Source organism: Haplochromis burtoni, unplaced genomic scaffold, assembly GCF_018398535.1.
Source record: "Haplochromis burtoni strain Fernald_Lab_line unplaced genomic scaffold, NCSU_Asbu1 Contig_78, whole genome shotgun sequence".
Classification (NCBI taxonomy): Eukaryota; Metazoa; Chordata; class Actinopteri; order Cichliformes; family Cichlidae; genus Haplochromis; species Haplochromis burtoni.
In genome coordinates this window covers 1,452,449-1,473,429 of record NW_024582439.1, presented here as the reverse complement: position 1 = coordinate 1,473,429, position 20,981 = coordinate 1,452,449, and the positions used below count along the sequence as shown (strand labels likewise).

Below are 20,981 nucleotides of genomic sequence, written 5' to 3'. Positions count from 1 at the left end.
ATTTAAATGTGGACTTCAACTTCACTATGTGCAGTTTTAAGCCCATAGTATAGTAATTCACCCATGCATGGTATTTCTGCTTGTTTAACCACATGCAAATGAAAAGCTTGGATGACAAGTTGCAATTGTCATCAAACTCCCCAAACAATTGTGCAAATACATAAATCAAGGAAAGTCTCATGGTGCAGAATCTTTGTGTTTCTATAGAGGTAAGAAATCCTGAAAAATCTGGAGGTGTTTGCAGTATGATAACAGCTCTCCCCTTTCTCGTTACTCAATAATCACCACCAATGGAAATGCGGTTGGCCCGCCCCTGCCGGTCTATTGTGAATCTGCGTTCAACTGGGTACCACTCTTCCAGCCTTGGCACCAAAGTGGCGCACCACGACATGCACAGCTGAACGAGGAGTGCGCCTTTGAAGATGTTTGATTGCCAAGCTACAATTTCTGGTGAGAGACGCGCTGATTTACGATTTTATTTAATCTGCGGTTTTTATCAGGCGGGCTGTTTTTCGCGCTTATGAAGCGGGTCTGATTCCCGGTGTCGAGGTAGAACGAGGTTTGTGAAGTGGTTTAATTCTGCGACCGCCTCGTTTAGGTTGGTAGTATTTGTGAAAATCGAGTAAGTCGACATGAGTTTTTGATGTCAGGAAGGCGGTAGACTCAGAGCACTGGGCACTCGAGTCCGTTTACTTTCATTTATGATGCTGCTTTTTATACATATATAAATATTTCGATTGGTCTTCCTGATAGCACGCCTCCTCTTTCAAATGCACGACAGATAAAAATGTGTAAATAGAGCACCATTTCAAATGCGGATCGGTTCATGCCGCTTAACTTTTTTATGGCCGTGGTGTTGCCAATAGATACCGATTTCGCATAAGTTGTGAAGGCAAAGCAGGGAGAGCCGAAGGCATTGCTTGCTATAATTTTTTATTTACGACACAACTCTGAATTGTAGTTTCAGTTATGAAACCACGAGCTTCGTCAGGGCCGTGGAAGAAATATGGATGTTTGTCATCTGTCTGCACCTTGTGAGACCCCCTCCTCCTCCAATACCGTATTTGGCTTTGTGTTGGAGCGAGAAGCGTGCGTCGTGGTTCTGGGCATTTTCACGGCACCCCTAGCTCCACGGCAGCTCGTGTTTGCTTCACGGGATTTTTTTACAACAGAAGGGAAACAGATGCGCCCTAATGTCAACAGCCGATTACTCACGCAACATTGCGCGAAAAATGCGCCCCCGCAGCTCAGACGGACTGAGCGTTAAGACCACCCTGGTCTCCGTTTTGCCACACGAGCTGGGGAGGGGGGGGGGGTTCTTTTTTGGGGGGGCGGGGGCGAACCGACGGGTTGGCAGCTTCCTGTTCAGCACCGCAGACAGAGACAAAATCCGACTTGTCCACACCCACTTTTGGTCCACGTTACCGCTGCCCTTCTCTCCCCAAACATAGAGAGAGTACCGCCTACGCCTTATCGGTTTTAGTGCAGGTTGAGTTGCTCTCGCCCAGGACGTATTTTGAGTGGTTATTGGATGTGATATACACTGAAAGTCGCTATAAACAGCAGCTGAGTACCTGTGTGATGTTTGCTGAAGCTCAGGTGCAGAGGTCCGTGCTCTACTTTCGTTGGAACAGCATGTAATAACTTGAATTATAAAGGGATTTCGAAGGCCATCGTGATTGTTATTTTGTCCCACGACAGCTTTTGAAAACGTCTTATTAAATGGAAGGAGTGTCATGAATAAGTTATTCACGAACCCAAGGTCTAAGTCGTACACAGTCAGGCGTGATTTATAAAATTAAATATCTAGCTATAGACACAATCAGACAGGGGCTAGAATCTGTCTAATTAATCATTCTTATCCTCTGATTGTTATTCACCACATGTGGTTGGTGCGCATCAGCAGATGTCTGTAATCATGATAAGTGTTGGTGGCTTCGTTGCCCTTTGAACCAGAGCTTCTACGATCAGTCAGCAGTGGCTGGTCTGCGTTGCATAATCGTAAAAACCCCAAATAAATTTAAACATCCTACATGGCTGTGTTGCTGTGTAAACACATGGCTAATAGCTCATATTTGCCTTTGTGATGTGGTGTGTGTGTGGATGCAGTCATGTTGAAGCACAGCTGCACTGGTTGATGACGAAATGGATTTGGGTGGAAAGCAGGAAGGGATAGTGTTTTATGGGAGAGATTGGTGGAAGAAATGAGAGGCAGAGAAAGAGAAGGAGAGCAAGAAAAACAGAGTGAGGTGGAGAGAACATGCCTGCTGGCCTCCTGTCTGGACACATTACATTTTCATAGGCTGATATCGCACCGGCACAGCTGAATATAGATAACAAGCACTTCTTGTTCTACGCTGTCAACTTGGGTTTTTGTCTGTCTTTTGCTTACGTCTTCAGATTTGTAGATCCAGCAGCAGCAGATGTATACTATCTTTTATTTAGACTCCTTCTGATGACTAATATTTGCCTCTGCCTTTAGTCGGATTAGTGCAAAGAAGCAGGCTAAATAAACCTGTTGCGTAATCTGAGATTCAGGGCTGGATTAAATTACTGGCAGACCACGAAAATTAGCCATGGCCCTCCTTTAGGTCCTCCTTGGACAGATTGTGTTGCTAATATCTTACTAGTATTCCACCTCTGATATTTTTTTACACCTTAAAGAAATTCTTGACCAGAATTTGATGAAAAATAAAAACATGTCTGTACAGCAGATACACAGCTTGAGCAAAAGTTTTGAAACAGGCAACTTCATTGTACCCAGTAGTAATGAAATCCCTCTGCCAGGTTCTCTAAAGCTCACCAAAGAATTAACTTCTCCCCATGCTTTACACCTTTCTTCTAAACTAACCTTCACATGTTAGCATTTTTATTTTTTTAGAGTGAAACTAGATAAATGCTAAGACTCTTATCGTTTGAGCTTACCGAGATCTGACTTGTAGTAGTATGCAGTATGCAGTAAACATCCTCTCTGCTCTCTCCTCAGGCTTATCTTCTCTCTCTTTTGTTTTGTGTTCTCACAGACTGAGTGACAAGCCTGTGGTGTAGTCGCCACCATGATAGCCACGGGTGGCCTGCTGCGCATGAACAGGCGCCAGGATTCGCTCCGATCGAAAAACCGAGCGGAGAACAAACGGAAGAGGAAATCCAAGAAAAAGAAGAAGAACGATGTGGTGGTGGTGAAGGGCAAACTCAATCTCTGCTCCCCTGCTGGTTTGGTGGCCGCTGTTGGAATTATAGTTCTTATGGTTGGGATTTCCATGGCTGTACTGGGCTACTGGCCCAGCCAGAACCAGCAGGAATACCAGGAGCGCCGCAGAACCGGGGGATTTCACACCAGCAGGATGAGCTATTCCAAAAGTCCTCAGATTACCTCCAACCTGACCCGTGGTGAGCCTTCCTCTGGCCAATCAAATCTGTTCAACCAGAGTCATTCTAACACCAGTGTTTCCAGCCCGTCCCGTCACTGTGGCTTTTTCTGTGACTTCCTGGATAACTATTTGTATTCAGACAACCTGAAAGTCTTCGGACCACTTGTGATGGGAATTGGTATCTTTCTCTTCATTTGTGCTAACGCCGTCCTCCATGAAAACCGAGACAAGAAAACTAAAATCATAAACCTGAGGGATATCTACTCCACAGTGATAGATCTGCACAGCATACGATCAAAGGAGTACTCACCTCTGAACGGCATGGTGAATTACACCCAGTCAAAGAGTGCAGAAGGGCCGTCGGGTACATTCCCAACAAGTGGGATGCTTACTCGCAGTTCCTGGCCCTCCACTGGAATCACTTTCAAAGGTGAGGTAGATGGCGAGGAGGTATTCAGACGCTCCTCATTGGTCAGCAGGCCTCGTAGCTTGTCCAAAGATGTGCAGACCTTCACAGAGACTGTCTATAGCATCTATAAAGACTACAGCAATAGCAGTGAGCAGGCACCTCAGCCCCGACAATGGGAGACCACCTCCATCGTCACCTCTTCTGTGAACGCTTTTACCCTGCCAGTAATCAAACTGAACAACTGTGAGGTGGGGGAGAAAGCAGAGGCAGAGGGATGCTCAAAGGAGGAGGTTGTTATAGAAGCTGCTGCTGAAAACATAAGTGAGGAGGGACAGGCCAGCAGCAGCAGCAGCCAGAGAGACGTGATGTACGGTAAGCAGAAGGAGGCTTCGATCATGGACTCTCCTCCTCCTCACCGGAGCCACGAGGACACCGACACAGGTATCCAACAGGGGGTGCCGCAGGCTCAGCCTCAACCGCAGAGGCCTCAGCTGTTTCCGCCATCTCCTGTTGCCAGGGCAATGGGTTCACGGCTGTCGCTCAACTCTCTCACGGATCAGCCCAGGCCAGCACGCCGCTGCAGCTTGTCTGTGTCTGGGTGCCGTCAAGGTGACAGAGCCAGGCGGTTCAGCTACCCCCGTCTGGAGCACTCCAACAGCAAGGGCTACATAAAACTGAATGACCTGGGGGGTGAATCCTTCGAAGCCCCCGACGCAGACACTTCTTTGGTGGCCCCTAAACAGGAAGTAGCAATGGATGCAGCAGCGGCGGAGGAAGAAGCTCAGGGACAGGACAATTCGGCGACACCGAGCACCTCTGGAGAATCCTAGGCCTCTTAAAACTCTTTGATGTCTTGTTATTTGCTTCGCACCCTCTTATGTGATTGCTAATGGGTGAAGCTGGCCATTAGAGAGGAAAGGAAACACGGAGAGTAAGCAACTAAGGACTATTGAAACATAGCCATGAATACTCAAGAGCAAGACTCTTTATAAATACACCAGACCAACAGTTCAAAATTCAGATGTAATTTTTCTATTTTTTCAATGTAGCAAGAGCAATACTAAAGACTTGTAAGGAGATTTAGAAATGGTTTGTAAAAAAAAAAGAAAAGAAAAGAAAATTTGATCAGATGAGGGTTTTTTTTCTTTTGTATAAGAGTAAGGCAAACATTGTAGCTTGTAGAATTGCCAAAACTTTCACTCTGAACTACTGTCCAACATGTCGTACTGTAGCATTAACATATGCCACAGATATTTAAATAGTCTAGATTTGCTTCTCTGCATTGTTATGTGAATACCACGTGAATAGGTGAACTGAACTGAATCTCAGGTAGATGTCTGGCTTAGGATCGGGACCTTGAGGACAAGGTCTTCCCTATGTGCACACACTTGTTTATATGGAACATTCATGGTTTAATAAATTTGACTGTAACACCTCCATTGGGTCTAATAGATGTCTTTGTGTGATATTAGATTAAATGCCACGAATGCAAAATGGCTTGTTTGCTCCAAATAGTTTCACTTGCGTTAAGAAAAATTAAAAGGATTAAAAAACTGGAAGTCGGACTATGATTGATTGTGTGGCAAACGTGGAGACTGTATGGATTTTTTTTTTCCTGGACTTTAGCCGTACTTCTCATTACTGGGAAACACTGCAGTGGTATTGATGTTTTATTATTTCTGCCAGCTGAACCGAGACCAGTGACCTATAAGTGACCTTTACAACAGTCTTCTTAATAATTGTCTTCACTATTACAAAGGGAAGTTAACAGCTGAGTATCTGCTTAAATGGGTGACAAAATAAACAGGGAAAAATAAAATGGGCGTTTATTGATAATAGTGACTGTCATAACTGTCAGTGCCCAATAACTCACCTGGTTGAGCAGGCGACCCGGAGGTCAAAGGCTGCTGTATAGGGGTCTGAGCACAAGTCTAGATCAGATAGTTTCCTGTGTGTCATTTCCGCATGATCTCTTCTACTATATTGTCAAATAAGGCCTCAAAATGCTAAAAAAAATCCCTTGAAAATCATGTTCAGCTGAGATCTGGCAGATAGATGCTAATCATTCAACAATCCCTTGTATGCAAGCAGGTGCATTTATTACTGTTTCTCCATTTACTTAAACAGATTTTTCCATACAACTTGTATGATTAGCACCAAAAAAAAAACCCAAACAGGTAGTATTCAGTTATCCTAAGTGCATCAATACTCCTGTTTTGTGGCAATTTATACATAAGAGTTTATCATATGTCTATACTTTTTAACCTCACTGCAGTTATAGATACACCTTTAAGTTGTGCACATAAAATACAATAGCCTTACTCTATAGCCAGCCCTATATTTTTTTTAATATAGTTACTTATATGAGATAAATGCATGCCTTGTACTGTTGTAAATACATATTGCACCACTGCCACTTCACTGTGTATACAGTGCTGCGCATTATAGAGCCAGGCCCCTTTCTTTACATTTTGCTTCTAAAATGCTTTCTTGTATTTTTTTAAGAGATCTTGAGCAACAGTTCTCCGGGGCTTATGAAGGTCGTTCATAAAAGTGCCATCAGATTTTGAATCTACCATGCAATACCATCTGTCAAGTGTCCGATTAGCAACGGCTTTTTTAATTTTTGTTTTTTCAGCATAATGATGATCCAAACACACTGCCACTGCAGTAAAAGCATGAGTGAACACTATCAGTCATGCATTGGCCTCCCCAAAGCCCGGACCTCAACATTACTGAAGCAGTGTGGGATCAAATGTCAACCAACAGTCCTTCAACAAGCCTGGAGAACAATTCCTTAAGTATACTTAAAGAAACAGACAGTTCAGAGTTCAGGCTGTGTTGAAGAGTAAAGGTAGCTATAGCAAAACGTTGACTTTCAAGTTCATTGGAAGTACACAGACTCTGTTTTTGCCTTATACACATTTCTATGTATGCTTGCATCCGTTTCAATAAATTCCTGTGACTATTTTTTATTTTCTTTGTTAAATAAAAAGAAATAAGGGGTACTTCAAGACTGTTGCACAGCACTCATCTTCCAAGTCCCATATTGTTAACAGGTCTTACAGGATCAGACAAAAAGTCCACTTCGAAGTTTGCAGACTATTCACGAGAGGAGCCAGCGCAGCTCAGCCTAACGTGGCCATCTAGTGGTCATGTGATGTTTGAAAAAAAAACAGAAGAAGAAGAAGAAGTACAAAAAATAAAGCGACCAGCAGGTGGCACTGGGTCTATGCTGGTTGAGTCGTGGGCGTGCCCGTTTATGAGCACCACGGGGCCGATTTCTTTTTAGAGGCAGGAGGGGGCGGGGTCAGCTCGCTCCGTCTCTGGGAAGGTTTGCCAAATCTGGCGCTCACAGGTGTGTGATCCCTTTCACCCGGACGAGACCCACGCAGGGGATTCCTGGTCTTCGTAGCGCTCCCTGACCAACAGCTGGCGTTTGGGGAGTTTGTGTCCCCTCGCTGAACACTCAGGTAAAGTGCTCGCTTGTGTTTACACTGTTGTTTAGTTTGTGTGTCGAAAAACAGGCTGTCACTATATGAGCACGAGCAAACTTAAGTCGGGTTTTTTTTGTAATTAATGCAGCATTAGGATGTTATATGTGGTTGTTAATATTTCTAAAGGGCTATTCTCGTCGTCTGACATATCTTAGTAATGTTCTGTTTCATTTTTCATGTCTTTTTTCCGTTGCAATCACCGGGCTTTCCACCACAACTTGACCTGCTGCTTTCCCGGCGATCTGTTACATTTCAAACGGTGAGTACAAGTGTTTATGGGCAACAATGTGAAACACACAGAGAGACAAGCACAAGGAATAATTTGGAGTTAGAACAAAATACGTTTCAAGCGGCAGCCACTTCACACATTATACTGCAGAGTAAAGGGCCAAACAGACGCGATCAATACTTTACCTCGCTTTATTTTGAAAATCTAACGTGACGGAGCATTGAGAAACTTCGTGTAACAGCTGTTTAAAAGTGAAAACAAGTCGGATCCATTTCTTCCCGATACAAATAGAAAGCCCTCGATAAATCTAAGTTCTGTGTCACACTTTTGACTCAAGTCTTTTACAATTTGCTGAATGCGTCTATAATCTCCTCATCAGCATTTTTCTCGGGTTATTTCTTAACTCGTTTCTTCTCATAACTGCTGAGGAAGCACTTCTTGTTTTCTTTGACACGCACACACACAGACACACACACACAGACACCTGATTAAATGTTTGCTGGGCACAGACAGGCTATTCGGAAAGGGGAAGTTGTCACAGCATGTGTTTCCTCTCCTTGAAATAGAGAAGACGTTTCTGTTATAATATTCTCTTTCATCTACACTGAACTGAACATTCATCTCATGGCATTGTTAATAGGGAGGTCCATATGGCTGCAATGAAATTTTATTTGATATTTAATCTTTTAGATATGTATGTATCTTAATATGGGACAGTGCGTTTTATAGTGCCATCTGACCATTTGCACTTGAGTAATTTCAGCAGTTTTATAAGGTCGAATGATGAGTTTGAATGTACAGGACTGAGGAGATAACACCGGCCAAAGTCCGTGGGACTTGTCTTGTTCACTTGCTTGTGTGTGCAGTCTTTGATGTTTCTGCGGATGATTGGTAGCATTTTGCTGAGGCTTAACATTTCTTGTACCCCATGAGCTGGCTTGGACTGGCCAAAATGTTCTCACTCTGTCATACCAGAGGAAGTAGTGTTATTTAATTTTGTGTCTTTCACTGATATGTTAGCGTTGTCGTTAAGGACAACTTGGACCACAAAGAATGGTTGGGTTGTTTTGTTTTGGGGTTTTTTTTGTTTTGTTTTTTTTGATAGTTTTTTTTAAACCCTTCTAACTAAAAACACATTTTAGCTGATTTTTTTTTAAACCCATTAACTCCTATGAAATCGTTTCTTTTATTATCATTATTATTATTATTATTATTTTACTTCAGTAGTATATATTTTGTTATTTTGGTTGCTTGGGGTCAAGTTAACATATTGTTTGTTTTTGTTTTGTTTTTTAAACTTGTTAGCTAACAGTTGTTTTACATACCCAGTTGTCACAGTGGATCATTTACACTGGTGTTACATTTTCTGTGTACACAAATATGCGAGCTTCTGAGTAACATAAAATTTGCCTTCAGCCAACCAGCAAGTTTGTCGTGACTGCGTGGAGATGTTTGTTTTCTTGTTATGCATGGCCAAAGAATTGGAGAGTATAAGGTCTGTTTGACTTCTTTCAGCACTGTTTTGGTCTCTACCAACTGCTGGATGAAATGGCTGTCTCTATATCCAGCTGCAGATGGTGCCCAAGCAAAGCTACTTTAGCGCTAACATTCCTGTCAGGATAGGTAAACAGTTTGCATTCTGCAAAGGCAAATAAAGCCTCAGCGAGCTTTGGGTGATAAAACTCTTTCAATCATTTGCTAAAAGCATCCCTCTCACTGCTGCATTGTTTTTATTTCATACATTGCTATGATGATAATAATACAGCCAGTTTAAATATTCAAAGCAGGCAAAATAAGTATCATTTATGAAAAGTTTAATCCACAAAATTTTTGCTAATTTGCTTCTTCATCGGGAATTTGTAAGTTTGTGTTGACCACTACTTTGAGAAGATCACCATATAGAAAAATCCAGACATGTCCACCTTTTGAAATGGCTGATCTTTTCTAACTTTGGCAAAAAATGTGCAAACGCTAATAAAACTATTAGGAGAGAAAAGTTTTCCAGGACCTGTTTAAAGGATGAATTCCACTTAAGGAAAGGCATTAACTCCAAACAAGAGTTTTCCAGCATGCTCTTCCTCCAGCTCTTTCTGGAAAAGGTACACCGTAAATTGAAAATGGCAAGCTGCACTTACAGATTAGCCAATAAAACATTGTCTTAGCTGCTGTGATTTATGTGACAGAGCTGGAACATGGAAAAGGCTATTTAAATGTGTTGGGTGTCCATGTTGCTTGTTGATTTTTTTTCCAAGTTGGACCAGTGGAACATGGGAAGGTTGTAATTACAGGCAAGCAGCTGGGAAATTCCAAATTCTGACCAAAACTCCAAAGCTGTATATTTTTTTCAAACATGCATAGTTCATGAGATATTAAGTCTGAGGATACATTGATGTTATAATGGAGTAGTCCTTTAGAGTTCCCCATGTTGCCTGTATAGCCTTTTGAGAATCAGAGGATTTTCTATAAGTTGTATCAAATTTTATTTTTTTACTTTGTTAGCTGCCTCTACACTATATACAGGCAAAACCAGATAAAATCTCTTCATCGTGGTTTAAAAAGAGTCATTCACGTCACACATCTAAGGCTTTAAGAGCTACACAAAGACAGATTTCTTACTGTTGTTTTGATGTAATGTTGTAGCTGATGAATCCTATCTCTGCCTATTCATCTTAGGAATTTACATCAATGCTGCTGTCAGTTTAGTACATGATCAATAGCACTGGGTTTGGACTGCAGGAGAATACATTATTTTACCTGCTGCTCTTTGTTGCTGTGACTCATTGTGCTGCTGTATGAAAACCAGTGGAAGGGCTAGGTGTGTGACTCAGAAGTAAGAGGTTAAAGGTTAAAAGGAACAGCCAGCAAACCCTTGTTGTTATAACGATTCATAGATAAGTAAGGCAAAGGTTGGAGTATTGTCTGTGCACTTTAAATGGAATGAAATGGTTATTACATTAAAGCCACAACTTTCCCATGGTGCACATGCTGGATTTTAAAAGCTCATATTACATTATCTTTGTGGAAAGCAATATATGCTTTTGAATACTGTTATACCAAAGTGAGTGTTTCAAATCAATCTATTTTTGCAGTTCTAATGATACTTGGGTGCTTTTGAATAGTGAGATTGAATTCTAATACAAAATTGTGAGTTTTTATATATCTATATCTCGCTCTCTCTAGATAGATGGATAGATAGATATAATGATCAAGGGGTTGCTGTCGCTCAGATCATCAGCTAATTGAAAAGTCAGTGGTCTAATCCATGGCTTCTTTAGTCTGCACATCGAAATATCCTTAAGCAGGATCTGTGTTTCTCCCTCAGAATCCGTGTGTGTGTGTGTGTGTGTGTGTGTGTGTGTGTGTGTGTGTGTGTGTGAGTGAGTGAGAGAAATGTTGGATAAAAGCTCTTGTCTGAATGTATGTGTGACTGGGTGAAAGAGCCCTGTAGTAAAAACGACTTTTAAGTGCTCAATTGAGTAGAAAAGCACTACATAAGTGCCAGTCTATTTACAGTTTCGATAGCAAAGTGTTAATCAGTGATAATCACAGACTTTGTGCCTTCAGGTGTACAGTCTAGTTCAGTCTATTAAAGCAAGTTGAACCCAACGCGTGAGTGCAGCGCTGCTGTCTTCAGAGGCTGGAGGAGATAAAACGTATGACTCAATCTTGTTGCAGTGCGTTGATAAGCTTGTTGGGAGCATTGTTATCTCCCAGCATGCCCAACCACTTGAAAGTGGTCTGGAGCGGTCTTTGCCTTATAAAGCCGTAGTCTGCGCGATGGCACCCTGAAAGTCACAGGCAGCAAAGAGGTTACTCTTTCAGCTTAACCTCCAATGGGATGCTGGGCAGGACTTCCAACAGTCTACATCAGAGTAAAGCTAAGACTCTTATTGGATAGAATATTTTATATTCGGTAGATATAAAATAAATTTTTCATATTTTTGTTAAGTGGGTTTCTGCGCTTGAGAGTTAAATGATTTTAGATGAGAAGGTTGACTCTAACTCAAATCTTGAATCTGTTTTAGGCTAACGATGCTACCTGGTTAGCATTATTTAGCACAAATATTCAAATTGGTAAGAAAGGCTCACCTATTCCCCTGGTTTTCCTCTGTCTCGCAGAAGCACTCCAGGAAATAGTCTAGAACATCTCTCCTATAAAACCACAGCGCAGGCTGCTGTTTTTAATCCTAGCTTTCTGTACCAATTAAACAAGAGCTCCTTTGCTAATTATTGAGCTTCAGAGGTGTACAGACAGGTTAGCTTCCCCTGCCCCCACATTCCAGCCTTTATGCTATATTAAGCTAAGCTCATTGACTTTTGATGGCAGCTTCATAATTATTGCAGGTAGATTAAGTTTCACATCTAACTCTGGCTGGGAAGGGGAAAAAAGAGCTTTTCCCTTTGAGAAACAGTGTTGAGTGCTTATTGGAAATGTTGGTTTTCATGAAATCAACACAGATAAATATTTTAGATTTAATTGCAACAGTTGAGAGGAAAAAGTGTGATTTATTGTAGACCAGGCTGGTTTGGATTACATAGTCGAAATCCTCCTTAAAGTGCTTTGTTTTTCACGAATTGGTATCCACAGCAAAGCCAAAAAAGGAAGCTTTTTTTCTCTCCTTGTTGCCACGTGCTGCACACGTGCCGCCCCTCGCTTACTCAGACAGTTCCTAACCAAAAGTTACTTGATGGGCAAAACTGTGAATTCCAAAGGTTGTAAATACAGCCCTCATTTATGATGCCTCGAGATAAGATGTGCTTCCTACATGCAGAAAGCAAGTATCTTATTATTACTTCATTTTTATTTCTTCTTAATCTGCAACGTGTGCCTTTCAGCCAGAGCTGAAAAAAGTGTAGGAGGTGTAGTGTAATGAGGGTGTGCGCAAAGTGGGGTGGGGGGTTGATTTGGAAGCTTTTGCCCAGTGTGGGGTGTCAAAATCAGACTCTAATTTCCATTGTGTGCTTGCTGACCTGCAGCCCTTTGGGAGTGAAGGCATTCGCAGCTGAGTTGAGCTGGACAGTAGGGGATGGTAGTCGTGACTGGTTGGAGGTGAAGTTCAGCCCATTTGATTTGAGATCATTCAGTTCAAAGTGTAATTTACAGACGAACTAACGCAGTCATAAACTCTCAAAAATGCATTCATAGTTTGAATAATGGAACTGTAAAAAACCCTATAAAAGCCACAGATTGCAATGATTAAAAATGCCTTTTTATCGGAATGGTTCAGGTAAGCATAGAAATATCATCTAGTGAAGTGTTTCTCTTACTGTGTTTGAAAACCCAGCAGACAAAATGGAAAGTGATCCTGTGTTTGGCAAACAAAAAACAAACCAAAAAAGGCACATTTTAGAGTAGCAGTTATTTTCCCCCGGACCTGGGATTTGCTGAAACTGCTGGAATTTTCTTTCTTCTTTTTGTAATTGGATCACACGGGTGATTTGCCAGGTTCTGTAAGGGACATGCTTCAACTTAATTGTACATTGATGAAGTGCCAGCTTGCTTGTTCTGACCACAGTACTGTAAATTGGATTGCTGTAATGAACTTCATGAGGTTCCTGATGATAGAGAATGAGCATATAGACATATTTATACTTAACAAGCTTTACAGTATGAATTTTAAGAAAAAAGTTTTTTCCCCCCAAAAAACTAGGGCTTGTAGTATTACTTCTCACTTTTTTATGTTCTTGTGTTAAATGAAAGTGAAATGTAAGAAGATCGGCTGAATGCAACTTCTATTACATTTCAGTTTTGAGTCAATTGAAATAAAAGAGACAGTGGTAGAGTTGTTAACTATTGTTTTTTGTCTTATGTTATCTGCTTTTGTTCATACTTGTTTTGATTCTAAGAAAAGAAAAGATTTTAGAAGTAAACTGGGTTCAAGGTCAGGGTTCTCAGCAGACGACCTGCACGGGAACTCGGTGTCTGTACACAGCAGAAAAAAGTGAAGAGTTAAGCAGCCACATAAGCTAAGTCGAGTCCACAGATCACATGTTGGCTGTCTTGCGTGGTATTAATCATTTTGCTGACCAAGGGCTGCTCTAGAGACTTGGAAGAGTCACCGATGTGCACTCACTTATCTGTGAGTAATTATATGTGAAGATAGAAAGTCACAGCACAGTTAAAGGCCAAGGCTTTATTGCCTCAGATTTAAATAACCATTGAGAAAGGGTGACACGCGCAGCCTGTTTTATTACATGTTGAGCTAACAATTATATATTAAAAAACCCCACAAGTGTTTAAATATTTTTCTGCAGAACAGTTCTGACTGTTTACCTTCTGCCTTCTAATAGATATGGACTTAGAATTTTTTTTGGATTTTCAAAACAATTGAGACAGTAACACATTTTGAACATTGCTTTGGAACTTCAAAACTGGCTGTTAATTTAACATTAAATCAGACCAGTCATGGATTTGTGAAAACCCTGCCTACAATAGATACTCTTCCACTTTGAGGAACTTTTTTTAGGCTACCAGCTGACAAAAACCAAAGGCATTCTGACAAAGCCAGGCTTAAAATATTAGCATATTTAAGACCTAGTCTATACAGTCCCCTGTTCATGTTGAACACTGAAGCAGATTTACTGCAGTAGCAGAAGACCACTGAGTTCCACTTCTGTGAGTTAGGAATGGGAAACTGAGGCTACAGTTCATACCAGCTCACCAAAGATGGACAACAGAAGGTTGTCAATGTCTCTTGATTTCTTAGTCCTGATTTCTGACCCTAGGGTCAGAGTTTGGCATAAACAACATGCTGCTGCTGGTGTAGTGGTGTGGGGGATATTTTCTTGGCATTTTTTAGTGTTTAAAAAACAAGATGTGTAAACGCAACATCCTACCTGAGTATTGTTGCTGACTTTGTCCATCCCGTTATTATCACAGTGTGCACATGATGGTTGCTTCGAGCAGGAAAACTCGCCATGTCACAGAGCTCAGATCATCTCAAATTGCTTTTATGACAATCAGATCACCCTACTCAAATAGCCCCCACACTCGCAGATCTCAGTCTGATAGATATGTTTGGGATGTGGGGGAACAGGAGATTTGCATCATGGATGAGTAGCTGCCAAATCTACAGCAACTGTAATACTATCATGTCAAATGGAGCAAAATCTCAGAGAAGTGTTTCCAGCAGCTTGTTGAATCTGCCATGAAGAGTTACGGCAGCTCTAAAGGCAAAAAAGGGGTCCAACCCAGTATTAGTGTCTGCTTTAACAAGGATCAATTTTCTGATGGTGTATTTTGGTCTCTTTTTTTGCTGTGTGGTAGCCAAAAACCACCTCATGAGGTGTTTAGGGGATAATCCCCCAATGTCACTACCATCACAGACTGTAACAACTTCATTACAGAACCACCCAAAATATATTTAAGCTACTCCCTACCCTCAAATATGAAAGTGGGAGGAATGAGGATGATTGATTTGAAACAAGTTTCATATTTTATCTTCTATTGGCAACATTTTTTAAGTAGTTTTTCATGACCAGCAATAAAGTACGGTCTGTTTGCCTTTGTTAAGCAGCTTAAATGTTCAACATTTAACCATTTTTATTTGTTATCTAATGACCAAGCTCCATTACATTTAATGCTTCAAGTATTCAATGTGCATTGATATTTCCTGTAGGGACAAGCTAATATGCAAGCTCTCATCCCTTATTTTACTGCATTAAAGTCATACCGCCGCGACCCGCTGGCTAGACAGGCCCTGATGAGCAATGTCTGAAACAATCAGTCTGGTCATACTGCGCCAGACTCCACCAGCTCTAAATGTAGATAACCATTGTTTAGCTGGACAGAAAAAAAGATATTGTAGCTAGTTGTTACAGCCTCTTGTACACTATGTTTTCTCAGAGAGCCTCATTGTGGTAATGTGCACAACAATTTGTTTTGGAAGCATAAGCTATAGTACTCATTACAAAAACAAGACAGGACGTGAAGGGGAGGGCGTGTAACAGACCATCACTGATCTCCACTGGTGGTAAGGGTATGTGACAAAAGCAAATCCTTTCACTTTTTTGTGGTTAATGGACATATCACTTTAACACTCAGGCTGGTAGCCCTTTAAGCTATTACATTTATTACATTTACATTTATTATATATTACAGGTATTACATCATCTCCTAACTACACAAGTAAGAGTTGTTTGAATAAAAAGACTGTATATAGTGTAGTTTAATTACTTTACTATATCCACTAAATATAAAACATTGTTTTATGGTTTTGTTTTATGACTTGTCCACCGAGAGACTGAATGAGGAAGCAGCTGTCTGCTTTCTGTATATAAGTGTCACTGTGTGTTGTTCTGCTATGTGGAAAGCACGCCCACTTTGTCACTGTCACTATTTATGTATGAATTCAGCAGAAAGTTCTCATTAGTGTTCACGACTGCATGTTTATATTTGTGTAGCATATTGTAAGTGTGGGTATCCAGCATGAAAGCAGTTCAATGAAAGAAAAGTCAAATGGGTGATCGAGTTGGGTCAAATTCCCACTGGGAGGCGGGAGGCGAAACCCACAAATCCCCAGAGGGAACAACCCAGACTCTAATTAAGAACTCGCTTTTATGTCTGTATTTGTGAATGCACACAAAGCAATATGTATGCCTGGGAGAGCGCTGCAGATGTGCGTTTGCGTCGCTGCGTTCACATCCTCATAATTTCCTTTTTTTTTTTATTGTGCCTTAGATTGTTTTTCAGTTGGCAGTGGATGATATAGAGATTGTCTAGCTTCAGCTCTGTGACAGAAGTAGTATTTGAATCCTTTATGCAAGTAAAATTTCTACTATACCACAGAGTAAATGTCCTATATTGTCCAGAAATATTCATGGAAAATGTACTTGAAATGTAAATAGTGGAAGTGCTTGTCGTGCAGTTCCTGTCAGTGTTATATTTCTGGAAAATGATACTGATGCAAAAACTTGTTCCTGTGGATGGTCAAAGTGAGCTTTTTTTAATGGTGGTGACTATTTTAACCTGAAGCGTGTTTTTTAAGCTTATTACTGCTTATATATGTTGAATATCTTTTGCGGGGTCCTTACCCTACAATATAAAGTGCCTTGAGGTGACTGTGGTTGTAAATTGGCTCAATATTAATAAAGTTGAATTGAAATACTAGTCTGCAAAGTAACTTTAGCCGCTACATAAATATCAGAAAGTAGAAAAGTGAAATACAGTTTAATGTACACTGTTGAACTGAGATTCAAGTCGCCACTCTGTCTAGACACATTTATATTATACGCACGCACAAGATTCTGAAATGTTGATATAGAACATGGCATAGTGATAATGTTTATGCTTTTAATTCTTGGAGCGTGACCTATGTTGGATTTTTGTGGCCGATCCTGTTTCTGTAGCCTAAAAGCATTCTGATATAGATATTTTCAGTTTGTGTCTCCAGCTCTGTATCTAACAAGCAAGACATTACTTTACATCACCAAATGGCACATATCAGACAATATATACACGAATGCCAATATTGGTGGAATGTTTTTTTTCCAGTGTTATAAAGATGATATTTTTGGCAATGATTTGTTATTTGTGTTGTAAACAACAATTGCCTCTATAACACATTAGGTAAATGAATGGAGCATATTGGTGAACAATATAGGCTTCAGAAATTGTTTTTCAAAATTTCTTTATTTTAAACAATTTTTAAACAAATAAATGGTAAATGGTAAATGGCCTGTATTTATATAGCGCTTTACTAGTCCCTAAGGACCCCAAAGCGCTTTACATATCCAGTCATCCACCCATTCACGCACACATTCACACACTGGTGATGGCAAGCTACATTGTAGCCACAGCCACCCTGGGGCGCACTGACAGAGGCGAGGCTGCCGAACACTGGCGCCACCGGGCCCTCTGACCATAAATAAATAAATAAAAAGGTCCACTTATGAGATTTGGTTGCTGTGTGCTATGCTTGGCACAGTAGTTTGTTTTCTTTTGTTGTTGTTTTTTTTTTAACAAAATTGTTTAATGAATTCTTGACCATTCAGTTAAAAATGGTCCTATCACATTGAAAACTCAATTTTAGATAAGACTTAATTTCGATTAATTTAAACAACTTTTGAAATCTATCCTGCCCAACTCTTTAATAGTCAGTTTATTTTAGAAATTTTGTATCTATTTTGAAATATTTTTCTCAAACACATATAATAATTCAAGTGATTATAAAGGCAACAGATTAAACCATTTTGAAAATTACATGTTAGAGCAACGGGGTTGTACACGCTAACATGGCTTAACAGATGACATACATATGACAAGTAAATACTCAGGACCGCAGATGTATTTTTTATTAATATTTTAAATGTTTGTAGCATATGTTTGTTTTAAATTGATTTGCTTTATGGTAACAGGATTGCAAATAACAGACTGATCACTGTTAGGGCAAAGTGCTTGTAATAAATGGTAAATGGCCTGTATTTATATAGCGCTTTACTAGTCCCTAAGGACCCCAAAGCGCTTTACATATCCAGTCATCCACCCATTCACACACACATTCACACACTTGTGTTAGTGTTTTCATGGGAAAAGATGCTAGCAGTGGAAATAAAGCAAGGAAACTTGGAATTTGATTTGTGTTCTTTGGGGAATATGAGTAAGAGTGTTTTGCCTTGATTGGAGTGGCACACTCCATCTAGCCAGAAAGTACTGGAAAAATACGAAATATGTCAAAGAGGGCCTTTAGTGTCCCCATGGTGTTAGCACAAGTTGCATGTCTATCACCGTGTTGTCTCTTCCTTTAAATGAGTTCCGGTAACAGCGCTGCAAAATTATTCTTTAAAATATCTTGATGTAAAAAAAAAAGTGTCAACTATTTTTAAGTGGATTTCTAAGTCATTTTAACATCCTATTTGGTTACAAAGAAGTTGAGAAAATGTTCTCAAAGAACTGTTTTGTATTTTAAGGCTTTTTAAAAAATTCTCTCAGGAAAAGTGCAGTTTACGCAACAAAACTATGCTTTAGTCTTTTGCGCATGCATTATTTTCAAATTCATGGGTGGGACAGAAAATACCCTGCAGACTGTAGAACGGCCCACGGACACCTTTAAACTCAACAATCAGTTGAGCACATCATCCTTCCTTTGTTACATTCCTCCACTGATTGACTTTAATTTAATCTCATGTCCGTACATAGAGATGACTGTTAGTGTCGTTCGTCACTAAAACAACAAACCTTGTGCCATCAATTGCTGTGCGCGTGCGTGTATGTGTATTGGGAGGAGGGTGCTGCTAAAATAATGCCCCGGCTGTCCTGATATCCCACAATTCTACTCTCGGCTGCATAGTGGAGTTTGATAGGCTGGTGGAGAGGGGAACTGCAGCAGAGTAGCACCGCTGTCAGGAAACAGAAGCCCACTACGAATGCAACTCGCATAACCAGCTGAACGAGGACGCCGTGTCTGGTAATAAACCCATTTTCTTCGCTGCTTGTCGTTTGTACCATTACACCGAGGCTCACTTAGAGAAGATGCAAGTTTCGCGGCTTGAACGGCTCTTTGTGAGGTTTTGTCTCGTGCCACATTTTCGATCGCGTGCTCACAGCACCCGCAGCCGATGACAGATGATTAACATTAGAGTACAGTTTTACTGTATCTACTCAGGCGGAAAAAGTCTAGTGGACGTGGTTAACCGAGTCAGAAACGGGGGTCATATGGTTTTCTTTCTTTTTTAATCCCACTGTGGATTCACATTGTAACCATTCGGCGCGTAACACTGAAGCAGAAAATGTTGCTTTTTGCCGACTGAGCTGCCTGCAGCGGTGGTTAATCTGAAGCTAAAAGTCGGGGTATGCACGGATATTTTAAAGAAGCGCACCGCTTGAGGTGAAGCTGGCTAACGTGCTCAAGTTTCGGGGCCAGAAAGTGGGTGAAATTGGTGAAACGAGACGATACAGATGCTTGTCCGACCTTTAATCCCTCCCGTTTTTACATCAGTGAAGGAGAGCGCTGAGTCACTGGCAGGCAGTGTTACAATTTGCAGACAAATAATGGATTAAAACTGTCAGATTGTCCGAGGTTAAGACGACATACTTCGGTGTTTTTGATCTGCAGTGCGGTAGGCGTGGTTAGGGGCAGGATGACACGGTCTGGATCCTCTTTTAGCATCCTTACATCCTTGCTGCCACAGCATGCAATGGCTGGAGACTGACTTGACAATTTAATTAAGATGCACAGTAAGCTGCTGTTGCAGTAGTATTGAGAGGCAAGAACATTGTGGGCCTTGTAGGCAGGGATTCATAGCTCGTTTACTGAGGCTGCACCTCTGTTTACAGCTTTAGTTTGCACAGTGACAATGGAGGAGGCAGTCTTTTCATTTCACTCAACAAAAACTGCTGAGACCATTGATTTTATATGAGGAAGACCCAAATTTATATTGGTCAGTATTGTTGAATCATGATTTTTGGCTTGTATTTATACATATATAAACCATAATTTGTCTCATATACTAAAGAAGATGCTCTGACATCTGTAGCTGTGATACAAATGGTGACTCTCATGTCAAAGGCTATAAAGATGAGCAATGACCATTTGTAACTTTTTTTCTACTTCTAAATGTCACTCATCAGTTATTTGTCCAACTGTGTTTGTGTGTATATATAATGTAAAAATGTCTAGACAGACAGGTGACTTGATTATAGCACTTTCATCATCAGGATTTTGTAACACAAAAATCACATGAATAGCTTTTTTAATGATCTGATCATTACTAAAACATATTTTTAATAGTAAACCACATGACTATGGCTCTGCTAGCTCACTCAGACATCAGTGTATCTTTGTACTTTTTTTTTTTTTTTGTCTGTAACAGCTCATGAAGCTGGATTAGGTTGTAGAATAATGTTACCTTTAAGTTCTAGTAGACACAATGCCATGTAGTGACTGCTCTTAATGGGAATGCACTGGTATTCCATCAGTATTTTTCAAGTTAGTCATTCTTGGCCTATTACTGTCCAGTGAGCATAAGACTAATTTAAAAACATAATGAGCAAATGTGCCTTCAAATTTACACAGTAAACAACGTAAACGGGGAAATAAAAGGTTTATTTTAACTTTTTTTTTTATTAGTGCCAGCAGGCATTATTAGTAATTAAGTCAGATTTACTGATTGTAAATCTCCTAAAATGCTTAATCCCTTCTGGTCCGTCTCGGCCACAGTATAAGAAGTTATTAGCTTCTCATCAATATACAGAGACTTAGTTCTAATCTTTTACATTAACAGGGGTTTTTCCCTTTGTCAACTAAGGCAGACAACTCAATCGAGAGCCACTAACTCCAACAAATCCTATCAGACAGATTGTGTTTGTGTTACCCTTTCACAGAAGTCATCCATGGCCTTAAGCAACTGCATGTCAACAATCCCGCGTTGATTGTGTCGCACGGTGTGCATAGTCAGAATGCAATAACAGTAAGCTAGCTGTGTTGCCCACCGAATCATCGGAGGCCTCACTGCTAAAGACAGTAATGCTAAGAATG

The 20,981-nt window shown here is 40.5% G+C and overlaps 2 protein-coding genes across 26 annotated transcripts in view; both read left to right on the top strand.

Moving 5' to 3' along the window:
• The first annotated feature begins 209 nt into the window (after positions 1 to 209).
• LOC102301426 (transmembrane protein 200C) lies at positions 210 to 5,339 on the top strand. The gene is made up of 2 exons (XM_005924614.3): positions 210 to 450; positions 3,024 to 5,339. The coding sequence occupies exon 2, from the start codon at positions 3,057 to 3,059 to the stop codon at positions 4,608 to 4,610; it is 1,554 nt and encodes a 517-aa protein (XP_005924676.1). The 5' UTR covers positions 210 to 450; positions 3,024 to 3,056; the 3' UTR covers positions 4,611 to 5,339.
• A 1,748-nt stretch (positions 5,340 to 7,087) lies between these two features.
• The window catches only part of epb41l3b (erythrocyte membrane protein band 4.1-like 3b), a 55,258-nt gene continuing 41,364 nt past the window's right edge, over positions 7,088 to 20,981 (top strand). For 3 of the 25 annotated variants that reach the window (XM_014334324.2, XM_042222034.1, XM_042222033.1), the window contains exon 1: positions 17,329 to 18,911. The gene's annotated coding sequence lies outside the window, so the exon portion shown is untranslated. The other 22 variants (XM_042222025.1, XM_042222021.1, XM_042222026.1 and 19 more) reach the window with 17 other exon arrangements.

Bases quoted from the DNA above. Each gene is read 5' to 3' on its own strand.
- LOC102301426 (XM_005924614.3), top strand. From the start codon at position 3,057: ATGATAGCCACGGGTGGCCTGCTGCGCATGAACAGGCGCCAGGATTCG.